The sequence below is a fragment of the Staurois parvus genome, unplaced genomic scaffold (genome assembly GCF_062004578.1).
Source record: "Staurois parvus isolate SC_StPar_1 unplaced genomic scaffold, SC_StPar_1.0 ptg000011l, whole genome shotgun sequence".
Classification (NCBI taxonomy): domain Eukaryota; kingdom Metazoa; phylum Chordata; class Amphibia; order Anura; family Ranidae; genus Staurois; species Staurois parvus.
The window spans coordinates 18,459,535-18,480,499 of NW_028317807.1; the positions used below are offsets into that span (position 1 = coordinate 18,459,535).

Consider the following 20,965-nt stretch of genomic DNA (forward strand, 5'->3'; position numbering starts at 1 on the left):
AATGCCTCCTCACCTCAACGCCAAGACCCCAAGGGGCACACAGCTTTCAGGCCTCACATTCCCAGGGCCCTTAATAGATATCCAAGATGATAGAATCACACCGATCACAGGAATATGGCCTTCCTCACCATTTAACCGTAATGATTTCAGTAGTATTGAAACTGGTAATCATCACATCAGTTGAAATCAGGCCTCAAACACATATATTGATATGGGTTTATACTTCCAGGGTGTACCAAAATGGCGGCGACCATCACCACGCTCTGCTAACAGACCTACGCGTTACATCACTGTCCTGTGACTTCATCAGGGTGCCTCTGACACTGACAGCTCTCAGTAAGGTCACACATAGCAATGTGTCAGGAAGGGCCTTTTTCAATGCAAATGAAGGTTGCTAACACTTTCAGGAGTCAGTTACAGTGTCAGTATCTATAATACTTTGATTTGAAACTTGCACTGATATTTAGCGTTAAAGTAAAACTGTAGTTTTGAACAAAGTGTGAAATGGCTGAAATCTCTGTCAACTTTGTATCCTAGTTTGTGCCTTGCTGACACAACAAGAAATAAGGAAAGCACCTCAATGTGGACACTAAGGGCTCATTTACACCATACGTGCAGAAACACTGATGGAAATTGACGTGCAGATTTCACTTGAAGAGACATCAGTTTACATGCACGCTTCAATGAGTTTACACGTTGCCAATTCCTGCACAGAAAAAATCTGCACGTGATACTAGTGTTGTGGTGTGAGCAGGACACATAGAGAACAATTGATTTTGTTGTGCCCTTGCAGAATGCCAGCAGAAAAACTGATGTCTCCGCACCATGGTGTGAACAAGCCCTTAGGGGGAGATTTACTAGAATTGGTGCACACAGAATCTGATGCAGCTGTGCATAGTAACCAATCAGCTTCAGCTTGTCCAATTAAGCTTTGACAATAAAACCTAGAAGCTGATTGGTTACTATGCCCAGCTGCACCAGATTCTGCGTGCACCGAATTCAGTAAATGTCCCCCTAAAGGAGGACTTAGGCTTAAGGACTGCTTCCCCACTTCCCATTAAGGAATGGCATCTTTGGGGGGAGGGGGAAGCGGGTACCTGTCACATTCGAGTACCCGCTTTGGATCAAGATCCTGAGTGATCTGAAAGGCGTGTAGGCTCATTGGGCCGTAGAGTGGAGGTGAGGGGGCAATTTTACCACAGGAGGAGAGTCACTTACCATCACCTGAAGTTATTGTGTGATCACTTGCATTGCGTCATATCGCTTGAAGTTGAGCACCACGGCATAGTGATATGAACTTTTTGTGATATGTAGTTACTCACATTCACATCAGTGAGTGGCACTGGGGGACACGTTTATTGTTGAGATCTATTTCTATACATAATCACATTGTTTGGTCACCTTTTTTTGCATGATTAGATGTGTGACATCTTTGTGACTAGTTTTATATACGTTATCCATATTATATGTTTAGCGCTGCACTAATCAATTTTATGATATCGTCTATTTACCTCCCATAAAAAAATTATCTGTTGAGCAAAGGGGTTTTGTCGGTGTGATAGAATTCCTATAGCCCCATGTTTAGATTTGCATAACAATGAGGAAAACTAGCTTCCATAGCCATGTCGGTAACTTGGAGGTAGTATTGATCGTCAAAAACAAAAAAATTGTGTTCTAGACAGTATCGTCGAGAGCTGCTCTCTCTCCTCCTCACAGGACTCAGAGGCAACAGTGGGAGCCATCAGATACTGTGAGAAGGGAGCAGGGGCGGGGCTGAGCCATGCTGTGTGTGTCTGTGTCAATAGATGCAGGAAGCCTGGCTCAGGATTGAGCCTGCAAATGTGCCTTCATATTCCAAATCAAGGCTTGGTTGTTACTTATTTAAGCACGATGGCGGTAGGCGGTTTCCTAGCCCTGGAAGACATCTGGTTATGACGAAATGCATCAGGCGGAGCCTCTCTTCTGATGTAATCGTGTAAGAATCGCCATTTTACAGTTGTTTCTGCTGATTGATGGTCTATGGTTGTCTTATGATTTACTATGCTTGTAAGTGCATTTTTGTTCATCTAATAAATTTGTTTTTTTAACCTACAGCACTATGAGAGGCACCTCTTTATTTTATATGAGCATATGTTGACCCCACAACACCGGGATGGCTTGAGGAGCCTTGGATGGTACATGTGATCTGATCTGAGACATACGAGTCTGGACATTATTATATATATCATGCGTGTATTGACCCCCTATAATTAAGGGGTCAAAGGATCTGGTAAGCCTCCAATTAGATATCACAGTTGTGCAATTCTCACGTTGGTGGTTATATTGGAATGAAGATTTTCTATTATTCACCACAGAATAAGGGGACTGTTCTATATACCTTATAAGGACTGTTTCATATAATGTTTATTTAAAATATTTATTTCTGGCAATGGTTCACTGTTGAGCACTTTTCTGTTTTATCCTTTATTGGACACATATTATTTGTATATTATTTATGAGATCCTGGAACATGGTTCCGATGGTGACCTTACCCTTTAACTTATTTAATCTGAATTTATGCTTTGTCCATGTATGGCAAAACAACAGATGCAAGTACTTACCTTTTTTGCTCTCCCACTATTTTTTTCAGCTACTGGGAACAAAAGAGGCTTCCTGTGTAAGCTGTGAGGTGTAACTCATACAAAGCTATGGACTCCCCATGTGACACCACTGATTGGTCCATTGATCTTACATGGATGAATTTGCTCCTCCACACTCGTATGTAATGAGTAATTCTTTCGATGCTCAATGGGGCAGTGAACAAAGGAAAGATAAGTATTGTCTATACTGCTCAGGATCAAAGAAGAATAAGGAAAACATGTTGCTTTGCCATGAATTAGGCCTGCTGCTTGTTGCCCTATATAGAAAAATTAGGCAGCATTTTGTTTGCTCCTTGCATGCAGACTGTTGCTTACATCAATTCACTCCACTTTTTTAAATTAATGGTAATAAATATCACCAATTATAATGTGCTCTAGTTTTGCTGACAGGCCATTGTTAACACCCACCTTCTACGTAGGTCTTCAGCTACCACTGCTCGGCAACTAAAAAGATAAGCCCGGAGTGACTTCAACTGCTGTCTTAAACGCACAACTTGTGCCAATGCATCAACATGCCTGTAGAGTAGTGGGTTCTCCTGCTGCACATCAATCAATGGCTCTTCATAGACATATTCCAAGAACTCTTTTGCTTGCTTGGATACCTGGAAAAAGATGTAAGAGGAGATTTTGCACCTTAAGCCCAGTACACACGATGAGAATATTGGATGAATGATCGTCCGTTTTTTTTTTGCATGCTAGTCTCCTATCGAAAGTGAAGAGGTTACTAAACTTAAGAAAATTCTTGTACGATAAAGAAAATTCGGAAGTGATGTAATGTATTTTCATGCTTGTTCCACCAAATAATTTCGAACGAAAGCTGTGTAGTAATAATCAGATTATCGTACGTTCGCTTTGAAATTGGTATTTTTTTGTACGATTTTCTGATTGTGTGTACTAACTAGGCTTTGGTCTGCACAGGTTTTCTTGAAACCTGATGCCTATCTATGTTTCTTTTGTACATAATACTCTGAATAAATACCCTTCCTAATCTCACAGCCGGGAATTATAAATTGTTAACCAGTGCTCCTGATTTATAGGACTGAGTGTTTTATATAAAAACAACTTTCTTTTCTATTCAGTAGTAGTTTCTCAAATTATAATTAATAATAATTATAATTAATAATAATTAATTATTAAACCAGGGAATGTTGGTTTGTTTAACCTTGCTAAATGTTTATAGTCTGTGTTCAACAATAATTATTGTTGAACACAGACTATAAACATTCAGCAAGGTTAAGCAAACCAACATTCCCTGGTTTGGTTTCCTTCTTAGCCAACAACTTTATTTAAGATATGTATGAATCATTTCTACTAAACAAATACTTCAGTATAATTAAGGAAATACAATTAATAAACAGCGATTTCAGGCAGCAGGTAAAACCAATTAGTTAACTACTAATACTGTTCATGAAACACAAACTATGATAAAATTAAAACGTTTATTTAATTAATCCTACACACCTTTTTACTCACCTGAATCTGCAGTCTTGTGACCTTCAAGATTAGGAGGACACTGCTGATGCACCCAATAGAAAGTGTGCAGGTCAACAGGCAGTGACCTAGGCCCCTGAAAAAAGTACATTATCACTTTGCAAGGGCGAAACAAAAAGGCTTGAGACCCAGAGTGTCACAGGACCACTGATTTAGGTAGGAATTTATGGCATTTAGCTTAGTTTTTTTTTTATCAATGAATGGGGTGATAGGTGGTGTGGGCTTCCCTACTCAGATTTCAACTGTAACACAATTTGTTACTAAAATAATTATTTAGGTTGTCAATGCTGACTTCTCCATTTAAAAATCCATGTCTTGACCCTAATGGCTTTGCTGATCCAATGGTTTTAACATTTTTTGAATCACTGAAAACAACAGCTTTAGGAGTTGTAACTTTACTTGCTGCATGCCTTTTCCTAGTTATTGACTTAGAAAATGCTGAAGCTACACAAAGCCAGGTAACCAGCATTTTTCAAATAAGGTCAGCATTGGCAGCCTCCATATTTCCCTCAGCACAGGTTTCCATTAAGCTGGCCTTACTTGGAGGCAATATCATCTGGTTCCTGATGAACCAGCCAAAATTTGGGCTGTGAGTCGCTCTGTCAGCACTCTCCTGCTTGAGAATTTTGATCTGAAAATCTAAGGGGTGAGGTGGAAAATTGTAGGCTGAACAGTTGGTGCATCCAATAAGATGCAGCCACTATTTAGATATTCTGTATGTTTCAGGTGCTGACTGTCAGAATACAATAGCTGAAGATTCCTCCATCTACATCAGGGGTGTCAAATTGGTGGCCCTCCAGCTGTTGCAAAACTACAAGTCCCATCATGCCTCTGCCTTTGGGAGTCATGCTTGTAACTGTCAATCTTGCAATGTCTCATGGGACTTGTTTGGCAACAGCTGGAGGCCCACTAGTTTGACCTCCATGATCTACACTATTTATTGTAAATGGGGGAATCAGTAGATGTCTCTTTTGCAGCCAGACTCCAGGCAGAATGATAGGGTCACTAGGAGTGCATTTGCTAAAATCTGTGCTGTGTAAGTTTCTCTGTCACTACTGTCACCAATGATGTTCACAATTCAGGTTTGAATCTAAATGATGAAAAACTTTGTAGAACAGACATATTTTTATATAACAGTTTCATAAACAGCAAGGAGTCTGTACAGAGTGTGCATTACAAGCAGTTCCCCATATCAATGGATTACTTAAAATAGAGTGGGGGTGGTGCACTAAAGCGATACCTGGATGAAAGAGAAGGAGTATAGAGCAGACAGGCTGATCTCCTTAAAGCATCTCAAGGTTTCATTTTTATCGTAAACATTTTTACTATAAGTATAAAACAAACAATTGTAAACGATATTCTTCATATTAATTATATTTTCATACAATGCGTTCACCACACTAATCACCTTAGGCGGTGAATGTTTATTTTTCTCAGTCATTTTATGAGGATGAAAACAAGATCAAGAAATATTTTCTTTGTGCTTTCAAAACCAGAACTATAAATCAGTCCCAATCACTAAGCTGCAGTCCTAAAGATGAGCTTTGTCTTTGGTAAAGTAGCTATACCTGCCATTGCAAACATAAGAAAATCTGATAAAAAGGTTTGATGATGCAGATCCTAATTTCATGCAGTGTTACCAGCATCCTCAGGATCAGGAGCTAACAGTGAATTAAAAGATGAGTTAAGCCAGTCATAGATGGTCTGAATCTCGTCCTGTTCAGCAGGGACCGGCTGAGATTCAAACCATCTATGGGCAAGCTGATAATATGCAAATTGATTGTTGTATGACTTTGGTTCATGCAATTATTGCCAGCAGCTATAGCGGATAGCAATAATTACTGTATTCTCCCTGCAGGGACAGCTTCCTCCCACGCTGAAAGAACACATTAGCTCCACTGGAGGGATTCCCCCATTAACACTGACTGTGTTGAAGGGGAAATCAAGCGATTTTCTTTCCTGCAAACTCAGGTTGCAGGAAAGAAAATCACATCATCTATGGCTGGCTTTACACATCTCTAGCTGTTCACTGAAGGCGCTATCGCGATAACATTTTCAAAAAGGGGTTTAAAAGAAGGCATGAAGGGACACTGGAAAGGGTCGTAAATAATTTCAAGTATGATACATGGACATGCAAATTAACTGTTCAGTTTAAATAGGAAGTTTTCATCTTATAGCATAACTTCTCATTTCTGCCAGATTTTTCATAATGTTTAAAATCTGTACAGCATATTCATGCATGAGAATTAGCAAACCTCCTTAACCATAAAAGCTACAATTTTGGTCAATACATGAATTCTGCCATCAACACAGTATGAATTAAAGCTGTATAAACCATAAAAAGACTGTTTTCCCTACTTTCTGTTATAACAGCAGTGCAATTAATCTTTCTTCATAAATTTAGGCCAAGATGTATTCTGCAATGTTTCTTTGGTAAAAAAAAAAAAAATAACCCCAAGTACGTAGATATTATTTAGCCTGTGTGACAGTAATAGTGTATACAAACTACAGCATTTCTTTGACATTTATGAACTCTAATGTTCTAACACTCCCAAAATAACCCCTTTTTGGAAAGTAGACACCACAAGAAATTTAGTATGAGAGCAAGATATTTTTGAAGTTCTACGTTTTGCTTTTTTTTCTGGAGACACTGAAAAGAGAAAAGAAAATGTGATTTTTTTTTCCTGCAAGGTTACTTTAACAAGTTATTTCTCAAACACAGCATGGACATGCTTACAATTGCTACCTAAAACACATTTTGCTATGCATCCCAAGTATGGGGATACCACACATATGAGAATTTTCCATAGTCTAGCCACATAGAGGAAACAAAATCCAGGGAGCACCTTCAGGCTCTCAAGGGGAATAAATGATGCATCTCATTTCCTGACTAGGCACTGGTACTTGCAGTCACTGGTTCTACATGGCACTGGTATTGGCTGTATAAGCACTCGTTTTGGCTGGCACTGATACTGGCAATGTTACTAAATGTACAGGAGTTGGTACTGGATGGCACTGGTATCGGATGTGGAGTCAGTGGTTTTGGCTAGCATTGGTTCTGGCAGTGCTGTCATTGGTAGTGGCTGCACAGGCTCAGATTTTGGCTGGTGCTGGATGTCACTAGTTCTGGATGGGACAGGTCATGGCTGTGTAGGCATTGGATGGTGCTGGTACTGGTTGTACAGACACTGATTCTGGCTGGTGCCAGATGGCACTGATACTAGATTGCAATAGTTCTGGCACTGGTTCTGGCTGCATTCATGAGTAAATCTCGACCTTTCCACTCGTGACCAATCGCTGTTTGAAAGGAAAGAGAGAGGATCTTTTTCATGCAATCTGCAGTATCCAATGGACAGTGCGATTACAGTACAGTGCTCATGGGTGTGCAATAGCTAAAGAAAAATTACATTTTAAACCAGCACACTGCCATGTATGGCCCACCCTCCATTTGTTTATATACAGCACATTTGCCCATCCTTAGATTCACCTAAATCCCCCCTCCTTAGCGGTACACTCTCACTATTCCCTCTTACTCCCTCCACTCTATGGGAGCAAATACCCAGTACTTCTGGATATGGGGGGCATGTAACTCACTCTCCATCCTCTCATGTGACATTGCTCATGCTTGCTTATTAGCCACTCTGGCAGTTAGCACTAAAACACAAAAATATAATGTCTTGCAGCTTAGCAATCCTTAAATGCTCTGGCTGCATTTGTTTTCTTTTTTTTCTCTATTAAATTTTTGTTTTTGGTTTAATACTGCTTAAAGTACTTTGTGTAAATACTTTGTGTTAAGAAAGTTTGCTAATGCATGTGAAGGAATGTCATAAAAATTCTAAGACCTTATGGGATATCTGACAAAGAACAGACTGCAAACTATAGCGTAGGATGAGAACTTCGCATTTATACTGATCAGATTAGTTGTAGATTTATACACTACTGGTTGCAATGACTGTCACCTATACATTCATTTATCTTTAGAACAGTAGAAAAAGCAAAACTGAATGGCTGGCCATCTGGCTCTATAAAGTCTTTGACCCCTATGAATAAATGAAATAAAGTAATGCTTCCCCTCTCTCATGAAGCAGATCCCTTATGACATAAAGTAACACATGTTTTTCTGAAATACAATTATATTCAAAATGTATTATATATTAAAGGAAAATATACAATATGCACCAGGCAGGCTAACTATGTTAGATTAATTACCAGAATTCACTGAACCTTTTTTTCTTTGCCATTATGTATTCACTCGAATAGAGTAGGAAAAAAAGATGAAATAGCTCCTGCTAATGTATTCCATTCTTAAGCAGGAGGAAATTTTGTTCATGACACTTGAGACTAGAATGATGGAAAATGATATATTGAGCAATGCCATTAGGCATCCAGGCCCTTAAGTCCATGTTTACACTGAGACAGAGCTAAATTGTGCTATTTCAGGAAGGCAAATTGTGGCAGAAAGGATTTTTTCAGATTTTAAATGTCATCTTCTACAGACATATTGTACCAAGCCAAGTTCAGCTTAATCAGAAATAACCCTTAACCAATATTGCAAAGTGTATTTTTTTTAAAAAAAGGCTTAGAACAGAAAATAAACATACATTTTTTTTTAAACAAAAAAATTAAGATATTTGTACTGCAATATAGATAGGTCTTGCCAGGCAGTTTTTATAGAATAAAAGTAAATATAATTACAAAATGGTGCAGCATAATGATGAAAAGCTTATTCAATGTTGCCTATGCCACACTTATCCATGCTCTTCTCTGTGCTGTACATTCTACACTACACTAAACTTTATACATTGTACTATACAGTATATTGCATCCATTCTGTACATTGTGTTGTACAATATACTGTATAGTCCACTTCATTCTGTGCACTATGCTGTGCATTATAGTCTACATCACAATACGCTGTACACTGCGCTGAATGTTCTATACTTCGCAACACTCTACTCTGTACATTACACTATATATTGTGTTCATACTGTACATTATATAGTCCACACTGCTCCACTCATCTAATTGTGCTCTCCATTATATCAAACACTGCTCCACTCTATGCATTGTAACAAAAACTGTATGCGTGCATTTCACTCTGTACACCTTGCTGTACATTATAATGTTCAGCACACCACTTTATGCATTGTACTATACATTGTATCCAAGCTGTACATTATACAGTCCACACCACTCCACTCTGTATACTGTGCTATACATTATACTGTTCACCACTCCACTGTATGCTTTGGACTATATACTATATCCAAGTTGTACATTATATAGTGCACATCACTCCACTCTGTACACCTCTCCACTCTATACACTGTATTATATATTGAATCCATGCTTTACATTTTATAGTTTACACTTCTCCATTCTGTACACTGTGTTGTACATTTTACTGTACATGGCTCTTCTCCATCCATTGTACTATACATTTTATCCAAGCTGTACATTATTTAGCTTACACTGCTCCACTGAGCTGTGCATTATACTGTACACTGCACTTTATACATCTCAACTCTCTACTATGATGTAATGTACCGTATTTTTCGCTCCATAAGACGCACCTGACCATAAAACGCACCTAGGTTTTAGAGGCAGAAAACAGGAAAAAAAAATTCTGAACTAATGGACTGCAGACACAGTACAGGGATGACCAGAGACTGCGGACAGCACAGGGATGACCAGAGACTGCGGACATAGTACAGGGATGACCAGAGACTGCGGACAGCACAGAGATGACCAGAGACTGCGGACAGCATAGGGATGACAAGAGACTGCGGACAGCACAGGGATGAACAGAGACTGTGGACAGCACAGGAGATGACCAGAGACTGCGGACAGTACAGGGATGACCAGAGACTGCGGACAGCACAGGGATGACCAGAGACTGTGGACAGCACAGGAGATGACCAGAGACTGCGGACAGCACAGGGATGACCAGAGACTGTGGACAGCACAGGAGATGACTGCTGACCTTTGGGGAGGTGGGGAGCGGGTACCTGAATTTGACAGGTACCCACTCCCACTTCCGTGGAGTTGTTCTTTCATCTTACCTGTTCCTCGATCCAGCCGCGCGCTGTCTTCCCGGCTTCTGTAATGGCGCTCGGCATGACAGCCGGGTGCCCAGTGCGCATGAGCGAGCAGCACTTGCGCTTTGTGATTGGTCCGGCGGCTTCTGGGATCGGTCATGTGTCCCAGGTACCGCCTTACCATTCACAAAAAGCACCGCTTCTTGCGCATGCGCACTTGGCACCCGGCTCTCATGCCCAGTGCCCACAGTACAGAAGCCGGGAAGACAGCACGCCGCTGGATAGAGGAACAGGTAAGATCAAAGAACAAAGAAGTAAGAGCGGGTACCTGTCCAATTCAGGTACCCGCTCCCCACCTCCCCAAAGGTCAGCAGTCCTCTCCTTAAGGTCCTGCTGCAGAGCTGAGCGGCCGGCCCGGTATTCTGCACAGCGGCGGTGGAAATACCGGACCGGCCGCTCTATATTCGCTCCATAAGACGCACTGACATTTTCCCCCCTTTTTTGGGGGGAAAAAGTGCGTCTTATGGAGCGAAAAATACGGTAAGTGTTCCACACTGCTTTACTCTGCAATCTTTTTTTTAAAGTGTTCTTGCATGGCCAGACCACTTACTGTTATCTCACATATATATTTTTATTATTATAGCCAAATTTACCAACCTAACTCCTCCCAGAGTTTTTACACTACATACAGTAATATACCGAAACGTGCGGATTGTTCCCGATTGGTGTGCTATTACTTTGTGGAACGTTTTGCCGAATGGTTCACGAAATATCGTCATTTTTGTGGTGAAATTGGTCCCATAGAAATGAATGGCGCAATGTTCAAAACTAGAGTGGGAGCTGACAAAAGCTAGAGTGTGAGCTGAAAAATCAGGACATGATTTCTAAACTGCCATCACTCCCTCATTTTCAAGCCCACCTACACAAATCTTATATCAGAACATTCAGCTATCCCTGCTGCCACAAAATATGTCCACGGCTAAGCCATAGTCCTGATAGTTGTCACAATATGACCATTTGTTTGCAACTCACGTCGCCCATTGACATTCATTGAAACGCCACTCTAGCCACCTCAAATTTGAAGGGCAATTTCTAAACTGCGACTGTGCCTTCATTTTTAATATTTCAGAGACATACTATGCATCAAAGTGTAGGCCTGGGTCTTGTGATTCTCACAATATAAAGCTCTTCGGTGTAGGATTTATAATTTTTAACTAGTATCCGACCACAGATAGCCGAATGACGGCTGCACTGCGGCCGGCCAGTTCTGAGTGGACGTCATATGACGTCCTCCCAGAACGCGCTCTGTTGCGCGCCCCAGGGGTCCAATGACACGCTGATCAGAGGGAAATGCAAGTGCCGGTTCTCGGCTGCACTTTCCTCACGCTGTCAGATCATGAGGAAAGTACTGCCGAGAACCGGCAGTTGTCAGAGCGGGGATCGGCACAGATCATCAGGGCACTGATGATCAGTGCCCTGATGATCGGTGCCCAGCAGTGCCACCCGCAAGTTCCGCCCACCTGTGCCCAGCAGTGCGCCCACTAGCTCCGCCCACCTGTACCCAGCAGATCACCCACCTGTGTCCAGCAGTGCACCCACCTGTGCCACTCTGCAGTGTCACACACCTGTGCCCAGAAGTGCCATCTACCTGTGCCCAGCAGTGCCACCAACCTGTGCCCACCAGTGCCACTGACCTGTGCCTACCCACCAGTGCTGCCCACCAGTGCCACCCACCAGTGCAGCCCAGAAGTGCTGCCAGTCAGTGCCACCAGTCAGTGCCCAGGGGTTGTGCCAGTCAGTGCCGCCAGTCAGTGCCCAGCAGTGATGCCAGTCAGTGCCGTCTATCAGTACCCATCATCAGTGTCACCTATCAGTGCCGCCTATCAGTGCTGCATATTAGTGCCGCCTATCCGTGACACCTCATTAGTGCTGTCTATCAGTGCCGCCTATCCGTGCCACCTCATTAGTACTGCCTATCAGTGCCCTTTAGTGCTGTCTATTAGTGCCCATCAGTGCTGCCTATCAGTGCCCATCAGTGCTGCCTCATCAATGCACATCAGTGAAGGAGAAAAAATACCTGTTTGAAAAATGTTATACTAGAAAGAAACTTTTTTTTTTTTCAAATTTTTTGCACTTTTTTTATTTATAGCGCAAAAAGTAAAGCGCCCAGTGGCGATTAAATACCACCAAAAGAAAGTTCTATTTGTGAGAAAAACATTATCATAATTTCATATGGGTACAATGTTGTATGACCGCGCAATTGTCAATCAAAGTGCGGCAGCGCTGAAAGCTGAAAATTGGCCTGGTAAATAAGGGGGTATAAGTGCCCGGTAGGCAAGTGGTTAAACTACAACCGTTTGAAAATGGCAACCACCAGTGAAGTGAGCAAGTTGGAGCAGTTTGTTTTTAACCGCTCTTCTCTGCCCTTGCTGTACAGTGAGTTGCCATAGGAACCCAGGTGTGTGAGCAGGCAGCAGAGTGACAAAAGCTAGAGTGTGAGCTGAAAAATAAAAGTTGAAATGCATTTCTCACTCTATCAAGCTTGCCATGTGCACTTTTTAAATTTGATCAATCAATTGGTTAGTGTAATGTTTACTATCTTTACTCACTCCAAACACTCCACACAGTTACTCTGCCCACTCCATAAAGTTACTCTGCCCAGTCCAACCTTTTCACAGTTACTCCAGCCACTCCAACCACACATTAGTTACTCAAGCCACTCCACCCAGTTACTCTGCCCACTCCAGTTGTAGACTATTGGTGGAGGCAAGAACACTTCACACAATTTCCCCAGAAATTGTAGCTTTTCTAGTTTAATCTTGCAATCTTTACTGTACACTCTGTACAAGTGTTGTGCATTCTATACTCCACAGTATACACTCTGCTGCAGGTTGTATATACACCATATATCTCCTACTGTAGAGTATATACTCCTCAACTCTCTACACTATGATGTAATTTAAATATTCCACACTACTTTAGTCTGTATGCAAACTTTTTTTTTTTTTAATCTTGTATGCAATCTTTACTGTACACCGATCCACTCTGCACAGTAAACCCACTGCTGTAGGTGGTTGCTTATACACCATATACTGTGTAACGGAACCGAACCCTGACTGCACTAGGGTATTTCCGTTAGACTCTTGGTTCCCTGTCCGAACACAGATCCACGGACACCACGCGAAGTAAAGTCAGGAAATAGACTGCTTTATTTTAACACAGACCCAAGATATATACACAGGGCGGGGCAATGCAATTAGTAACAAGAGACACAAAGCAGACACCTCCTACCAAGCCAATACACATAAACACATACAGTACATCCCATAATAGTTTGCTTGCAAGCAAGACACAATACAACAATGGGACCACGTGGCAGTAAACAATGAACAACCCCCACACCCCACCTATACATGTCTACACAACATTAGGACAGATCACCCTGTACTCCTAACAGGCACAGGGTGACTTACACATAAGAGGGATATGGGGAGCTGAGACAGGGGTCTCCCCATCTCTCTAAAGGGGGCTGTGTTCCATGGGCTCCCCAACCAAAGTGACTACCATCACATACTGTATCTCCTACTGTAAAGTACACTGCTCAAAACAATTAAAGGAACACTTTTTAATCAAAGTATAGCATCAAGTCAGTTAAACTCCTGGGATATTGATCTGGTCATTTAAGTAGCAGAGGGGATTGTTAATCAGTTTCAGCTGCTTTGGTGTTAATGAAATTAACAACAGGTGCACTCGATGGGCAACAATGAGACAACCCCCAAAACAGAAATGGTTTTACAGGTGGAGGCTACTGAAATTTTTTTCTCTACTTATCTTTCCTGTTTTTCACTAGTTTTGCATTTGGCTAGGGTCAGTGTCACTACTGGTAGCATGAGGCGTTACCTGGACCCTACAGAGGTTGCACAGGCAGTCCAACTCCTCCAGATGGCATATCAATACGTGCCATTGCCAGAACGTTTGCTGTCTCTCCCAGCACAGTCTCAAGAGCATGGAGGAGATTCCAGGAGACAGCCAGTTACTCTAGGAGAGCTGGACAGGGCCGTAGAAGGTCCTTAACCCATCAGCAGGACCGGTATCTGTTCCTTTGTGCAAGGAGGAACAGGATGAGCACTGCCAGAGCCCTACAAAATAACCTCCAGCAGGCCACTGGTGTGAGTATCTCTAACAAGACAATCAGAAACAGACTACATGAGGGTGGCCTGAGGGACCGACGTCCTCTAGTGGGCCCTTTGCTCACTGCCTGGCATTGGCATTTGCCACTGAACACCAGAATTAGCAGATCTGCCACTGGCGCCCTGTGCTTTTAACAGATGAGAGCAGGTTGAGCAGGTTGACCCTGAGCACATGTGACAGACGTGAAAGGGTCTGGAGAAGCCGTGGAGAATATTATGCTGCCTGTAACATCGTTCACCATGACTGTTTTGGTGGTGGGTCAGTGATGGTCTGGGGAGGCATATCGATGGAGGGACGCACAGACCTCTAAAGGCTGGACAATGGCACCCTGACTGCCATTAGGTATCGGGGGGGAAAAGCCTTTAACCCATTGTCAGACCCTACGCTGGTGCATGGGTCCTGGGTTCCTCCTGGTATATGACAATGTGATGAGAGTATGCAGGCAGTTCCTGGAAGATGAAGGAATTGGCTCCCATGCTCGCCTGACCTAAATCCAATAGAACACCTTTGGGATATCATGCTTCAATCCATCTGGCACCGCCAGGTTGCACCTCAGACTGTCCAGGAGCTCAATGATGCCCTGGTCCAGATCTGGGAGGAATAACCCCAGGACAATATCTGCCATCTCATTAGGAGCATGCCCCAAAGTACAAGCATGTGGGGGCCATACAAACTACTGAGTACCATTTTCAGTTGCTGCAATGAAATTTCAGCAAAATGGACTAGCCTGCTGCATAATTTTTTCACTTTAATTTTTGGGTGTCTTTGAATTCAGTCCTCTGTAGGTTGATAATTTTTATTTCCATCAAATGATGGGGCATCCTTACGTTCCTAACACATTACCCAGTCCATATCTGTATGAATATCCAGTGTGATATTTTTCCCCATTGAGATCTGATGTGTTTTCAAAGTGTTCCTTTAATTTTTTGGAGCAGTGTATATTTTCAGTCCTACCAGGCAGTGGATTCCATCCATGGTCATGGACCATCTCCTTTTCACTTTTGCTAAATTTTATTACAACAGGTTTACTTTTTAAAAATGTTTTAAATGGCAAGAGCACTTATTTGAAAGTCAATGCCAGATATGCTTCCCATATAGCAGTGTGGATACCTCACCTCATGTTTGCTCATTCCACAAATATTAGAGAAATTATCTGTGGAATGTTTTAACCTATCTAATAAACATCTTGTCAGAACTCATCTGTTCTGTCGATACAGTATATAGCTATACTTTTTTGTACGAATTCATTGCAATACCTAGGATCATGTGATAGCTTTACTCCATTAATGGTCCTGTGTGTACTAATGTTGCTGCTGCGGTTCTATTACAATGATGTGAGTAGTTCTGTACTGAAGAGCATGTTTGTGTTATCTAAATGAGCTATACATCTGAACTCTAAGTAAACTGCTAAAATATAAATACGCTACAGACTTACAAACCAATAGATTTGTAATTTTCAACCAGTCTTGTTATCCATACCACACTGTATAGCCAGTTCTCTGCAGGCTATATAGTAAAGCAACACAGCATGGTCTGGAACTTGCCCCACTCTGATTAGACAGTGAAGGGGAAGCCACACATAAACAAGATCATCCTGGTGAGCGTATTCGCATGGACACAGTGCAAAGCAATAGAACCCTAACTGGATGCCCATTCCATCACTATGGGCTGAGTACTGCTATGCAGAAGATTGCCTGATGCAGATATTAAGACAAATTCTACTACTTATACTATTTCAATGTAGAATTGAATTTTCTTTAATGTATAACTGGACTAAACTTTTGCTAACGTTCAGCTATCATAGTAAGAATTAGTACACAAGGGGAAATTATATCAGGTTTAGTTAAATTTGAATGTGCACTGCTCTGTAAAATCCAGTTTTGATCTTTGAATGCTGCATTCCAGATCTTTCAAAATCTTCACAAAATGATGTAAGCAAAACACAAATGTCAGTAGCCATAACAATAAAGTTCTGAATGATTAACCATTATAAAAACACTCCATATGTGAAAAATGCCACTTATGACATTATATAATTGTAATTTGCCAAATCCTAAAGATCCTGGCAAATACGAGTCAATTTTAAAGCGGTATTAAACCCAAAAACAAAAAATATAGCAGCTTACAAATCATTAGATTCAGATATGGTGGCTACATTCGTTTTCTTTTTAGGCTTTTTACTTCTGTTTTCCCCTGGTGATCTGGCCAGTAACACACCTCCTGTATTAGTAGTATTTGTGCGCAAACTCTGGATGAAGGAGAATCACCTTTGGACAGCAGCACTGTCAGTCTGGGGGGAGGGGAGTGTTAGATGTACTAGCAGATTTAAATACACTAACAAACTGAAGCCAAACTCCAGCTAATACTTATAAGCAGTTATAACCAACAGTTTTTTTTCCTTTGGGGATAAAAACGTTACATTATTAAACAAAAGCTGATCATTGAAAGCACCCCTGCTAGTATTAAATGGTTTCTCTCATCTCTGTAACGGATACATTCTGCTGGAAAGCTTTTTCTTTTGAAAAACAGCAAACGTACTGGCTGGATCACCAGATGAAAATAAAAGAGAATGCTTAAAAAGAAAACTAATAAAGCCATCACATCCAAAAATTGGTAAACTGCAATATAATAAATATTTACTTTTGGGTTTAGAACCACTTTACATTTTCTTTAAAATTCCTAGTCTAGGTAAGTCAGTGAAGTGGTAATGAAGCCTTCTAAATCATATATTTTGATAATTTCTTTTATTACAGAAACACAGTCTCCTGGGATGTGTGAGGTGTAAATTCGAAGGCTGAAGGAGACCAATACATACATTACACCACCTAGGTAAAAATGCAGAATATGGGAGGCTGGGGATCTAATGATAGGAAACAAGGTATTTAAATAATCGTATAACAGTGTCAGCAATTTGGTTAGGGGGGAGTAAGAGAATTTTCAATTTCTTCTAGAAGGGCCAGTTTAGGGTTCAGTCTGTATGTGACAAGAAATTAGTAGTTCACCTGCATAACATCCTTAGAGGAAAAGTCTATCAATTATATAAGAAAAAAAAAGGTACGGCGCTACAAATACAAAACTAGACAAAAAATAAACAACAAATGAAAATTATAAATTATATTTTTTTCTGCACATCACTGGACATTATGATTTATAATTTTCCTTTGTTGTTTATTTTTTGTCTAGTTGTGGTTTTGTATTTGTAGCGCTGTACCTTTTTTTTGTTTTATAAGCTTTATGTATTGATACCTGCAATACTGTGCTGGCTGCTTCTTATATTTAATGACATTTAAACATATATAGTGCGCAAATGTCAAATTGTTAATCTATCAATTATGTGTTTTTTATATATTTTTATCCAAACTTTTTTGGATAGATTAGGGCTTGGGTTAAACTACTTTCTGATTTGTTTTTCCATGTTTCCCATGTGAAACATTTACTGTCACTTCATATTGTATAGACACAACAGGAAGGGAAAAGGAATCTCTCCAAAATGAAGGAACAAGTGTCCCCATTGAAGGATTTCCCCTTTACTATTGTCATGATGACTCAAAATGTTGGACTCTCCCTAATTTTCAGTCCCAGTAACTGTGATTACCAGAAAAAACAGAAAGAGTGAATCTCAATAACAGGGACACAGACAACAAAAAAAACAAGCAAATGATGGGCAGAAGTGAGCGCCAGGTTATAGCTGGTTTTGTCAAAGTAATAGGTAAAAACAGCCTTGTGTCAGATCTCGGTCTTCATCTGGCTTTTTGAATTTCAGACTAGGAGGTAACTAGGCAGAGGGCTGGTATCCTGGAATTAGATTTTAGTTGCATATTTGTATTTCTTAACAACTGCTCTGGTAATGTATTTGCAAGATATTTGAAGATACTTGAATAGTTACAGCTGAACTTTGGGCTGGAGAAAAGAGTTACCCTTGCAATGGGTCCCTGTCCATGTTGCAAGGGTTAAATGCTAATTTTGAATAGGTGATGATGTATAAGATGAAATACAAATCAAACTCTGCTCCTCTTCATTGCCCAAACAGTCGCAACTCTTTGACATTCATGTACGTGGGGAAAATAATTATTTGATCCCCTGCAGATTTTGTAAGTTTGTGCACTTACAAAGGAATGAAAAGTCTATCATTTTTTTTTTATCATAGGTGTATTTTAAATGTTAGAGACAGAATATCAACCAAAAATCCAGAAAAAAAACATATGATACAAATGTTATAAACTGAGTTGCAGTTCAGTGAGTAAAATAAGTTTGATTCCCTACCAATCAACAATAATTCCGGCTCCCACAGACTGGCTCATGTGGTACACAGGTTAGTCTTGTCAATTTAAGAATGTGCTCCTAATGTCAACTCGATATGTGTACAAAAAACACTGTCCACAGAATTTCTTTCTTCCATTCAAGCCTCATCACAATTATAGGCAAGACCAAAGACATCAGAGACAGGATTGTAGACATTCCTTTGTTGCCTTGGTGGTATGTTTTGGGTTTTAGTCATGTTGGAAGACCCATCCTTGACCCATCTTCAGTGTTCTGGCTGAGGGAAAAAAGGTTCTCATCCAAGATTTTACAATACATGGCCCTGTCCATGCAGCAAAGTCGGCCTATACCTTTAGCAGAGAAACATCCCCAAAGTATAATGTTTCCACCTCCATGCTTGACTGTAGGAATGGTGTTCTTAGGCTCATAGTCAGCATTTTTCTTTCTCCGAACACGGCAAGCTAATGCCAAAGAGCTCAATTTTGGTCTCATCTGACTACAGCACTTTCTCCCAATCCCTCTCTGAATCATTTAGACGTTCATTGGAAAACTTCAAACATGCCTGTACATGTGCCTCCTTGAGGAGGGAGACCTTCCAGGCACTGCAGGATTTCAATCCATGGCGGCGTATTGTGTTACCAATGGTTTGTTTGGTGACTGTAGTCCCAGCTACCTTGAGATCGTTCACAAGCTCCTCCCATGTAGTTCTGGGCTGATTCTCATGATCATCCTTACCTCATGAGACAAAATCTTGCATGGAGCTCCAGACTGGGGGCAATTGATAGTTATTTTGTATTTCTTCCATTTGTGCATAATTGCTTGCACAATTGTCTCCTTCTCACCAAGCTCCTTGCAGATGATCTTGTAGCCCATTTCAGCCTTGTCCAGGTCTACAAACTTGTCCCTGACATCCTTTGACAGCTCTTTGGTCTTGGCTATAATGGTGGTGAGGTTTGAATGGAAGACAGGTGTCATTTATACACATAACAAGTTGTCCTTAGGAGCAAAATCTAAGGATTAATCTGTGTACCACATGAGCACATAGTCAGCCTGTGCGAGCCAGAATTATTGTTGGTTGGTAGGGGATCAAACTTAGTTTACTCACTGAACTGCAACTCAATTTATAACATTTGTATCGTGTTTTTTTCTGGATTTTTGGTTGATATTCTGTCTCTGTCATTTAAAATACACCTACGATAAAAACTAGAGACCGTTCATTTCTTTGTAAGTGGGCAAACTTACAAAATCTGCTTGAGATCAAATTATTTTTGCCACTGTAGTGCCAGACTACCATTTGTGCATGTAACAAAGTGGTGGCAAGGAAGGAGAGACATGCTAGAGAGATTTGGTTGCAAACAGGACAAAGCTGGATCGCATAGTTCTGTGTTTGTATTCATGATATATAGGGACATTTATCAGGAGGAGCTGTTACTAAATTACACTTGGGAGGTGCAAGGTCCTCTTGCTACAGTCAGGTCCATAAATATTGGGACACCGACACAATTCTAACATTTTTGGCTCTATACACCACCACAATGGATTTGAAATGAAACAAACAAGATGTGCTTTAACTGCAGACTGTCAGCTTTAATTTGAGGGTATTTACATCCAAATCAGGTGAACGGTGTAGGAATTACAACAGTTTGCATATGTGCCTCCCACTTGTTAAGGGACCAAAAGTAATGGGACAATTGGCTTCTCAGCTGTTCCATGGCCAGGTGTGTGTTATTCCCTCATTATCCCAATTACAATGAGCAGATAAAAGGTCCACAGTTCATTTCAAGTGTTCTATTTGCATTTGGAATCTGTTGCTGTCAACTCTCAAGATGAGATCCAAAGAGATGTCACTATCAGTGAAGCAAGCCATCATTAGGCTGAAAAAACAAAACAAACCCATCAGAGAGATAGCAAAAACATTAGGCGTGGCCAAAACAACTGTTTGGAAGATTCTTAAAAAGAAGGAACGCACCGGTGAGCTCAGCAACACCAAAAGACCCGGAAGACCACGGAAAACAACTGTGGTGGATGACCGAAGAATTCTTTCCCTGGTGAAGAAAACACCCTTCACAACAGTTGGCCAGATCAAGAACACTCTCCAGGAGGTAGGTGTATGTGTGTCAAAGTCAACAATCAAGAGGAGACTTCACCAGAGTGAATACAGAGGGTTCACCACAAGATGTAAACCATTGGTGAGCCTCAAAAACAGGAAGGCCAGATTAGAGTTTGCCAAACGACATCTAAAAAACCTTCACAGTTCTGGAACAACATCCTATGGACAGATGAAACCAAGATCAACTTGTACCAGAGTGATGGGAAGAGAAGAGTATGGAGAAGGAAAGGAACTGC

At 40.9% G+C, this 20,965-nt stretch overlaps 1 protein-coding gene across 3 annotated transcripts in view; it reads right to left on the minus strand.

The window, feature by feature from the left end:
* The window catches only part of PLEKHM3 (pleckstrin homology domain containing M3), a 250,326-nt gene that overhangs the window by 122,234 nt on the left and 107,127 nt on the right, over window positions 1-20,965 (minus strand). For all 3 annotated transcript variants that reach the window (XM_089671288.1, XM_089671285.1, XM_089671298.1), the window contains exon 5: window positions 3,048-3,241. In XM_089671288.1, the coding sequence (XP_089527414.1) occupies window positions 3,048-3,241 (194 nt within the window). The remainder of the gene's footprint in view (window positions 1-3,047; window positions 3,242-20,965) is intronic.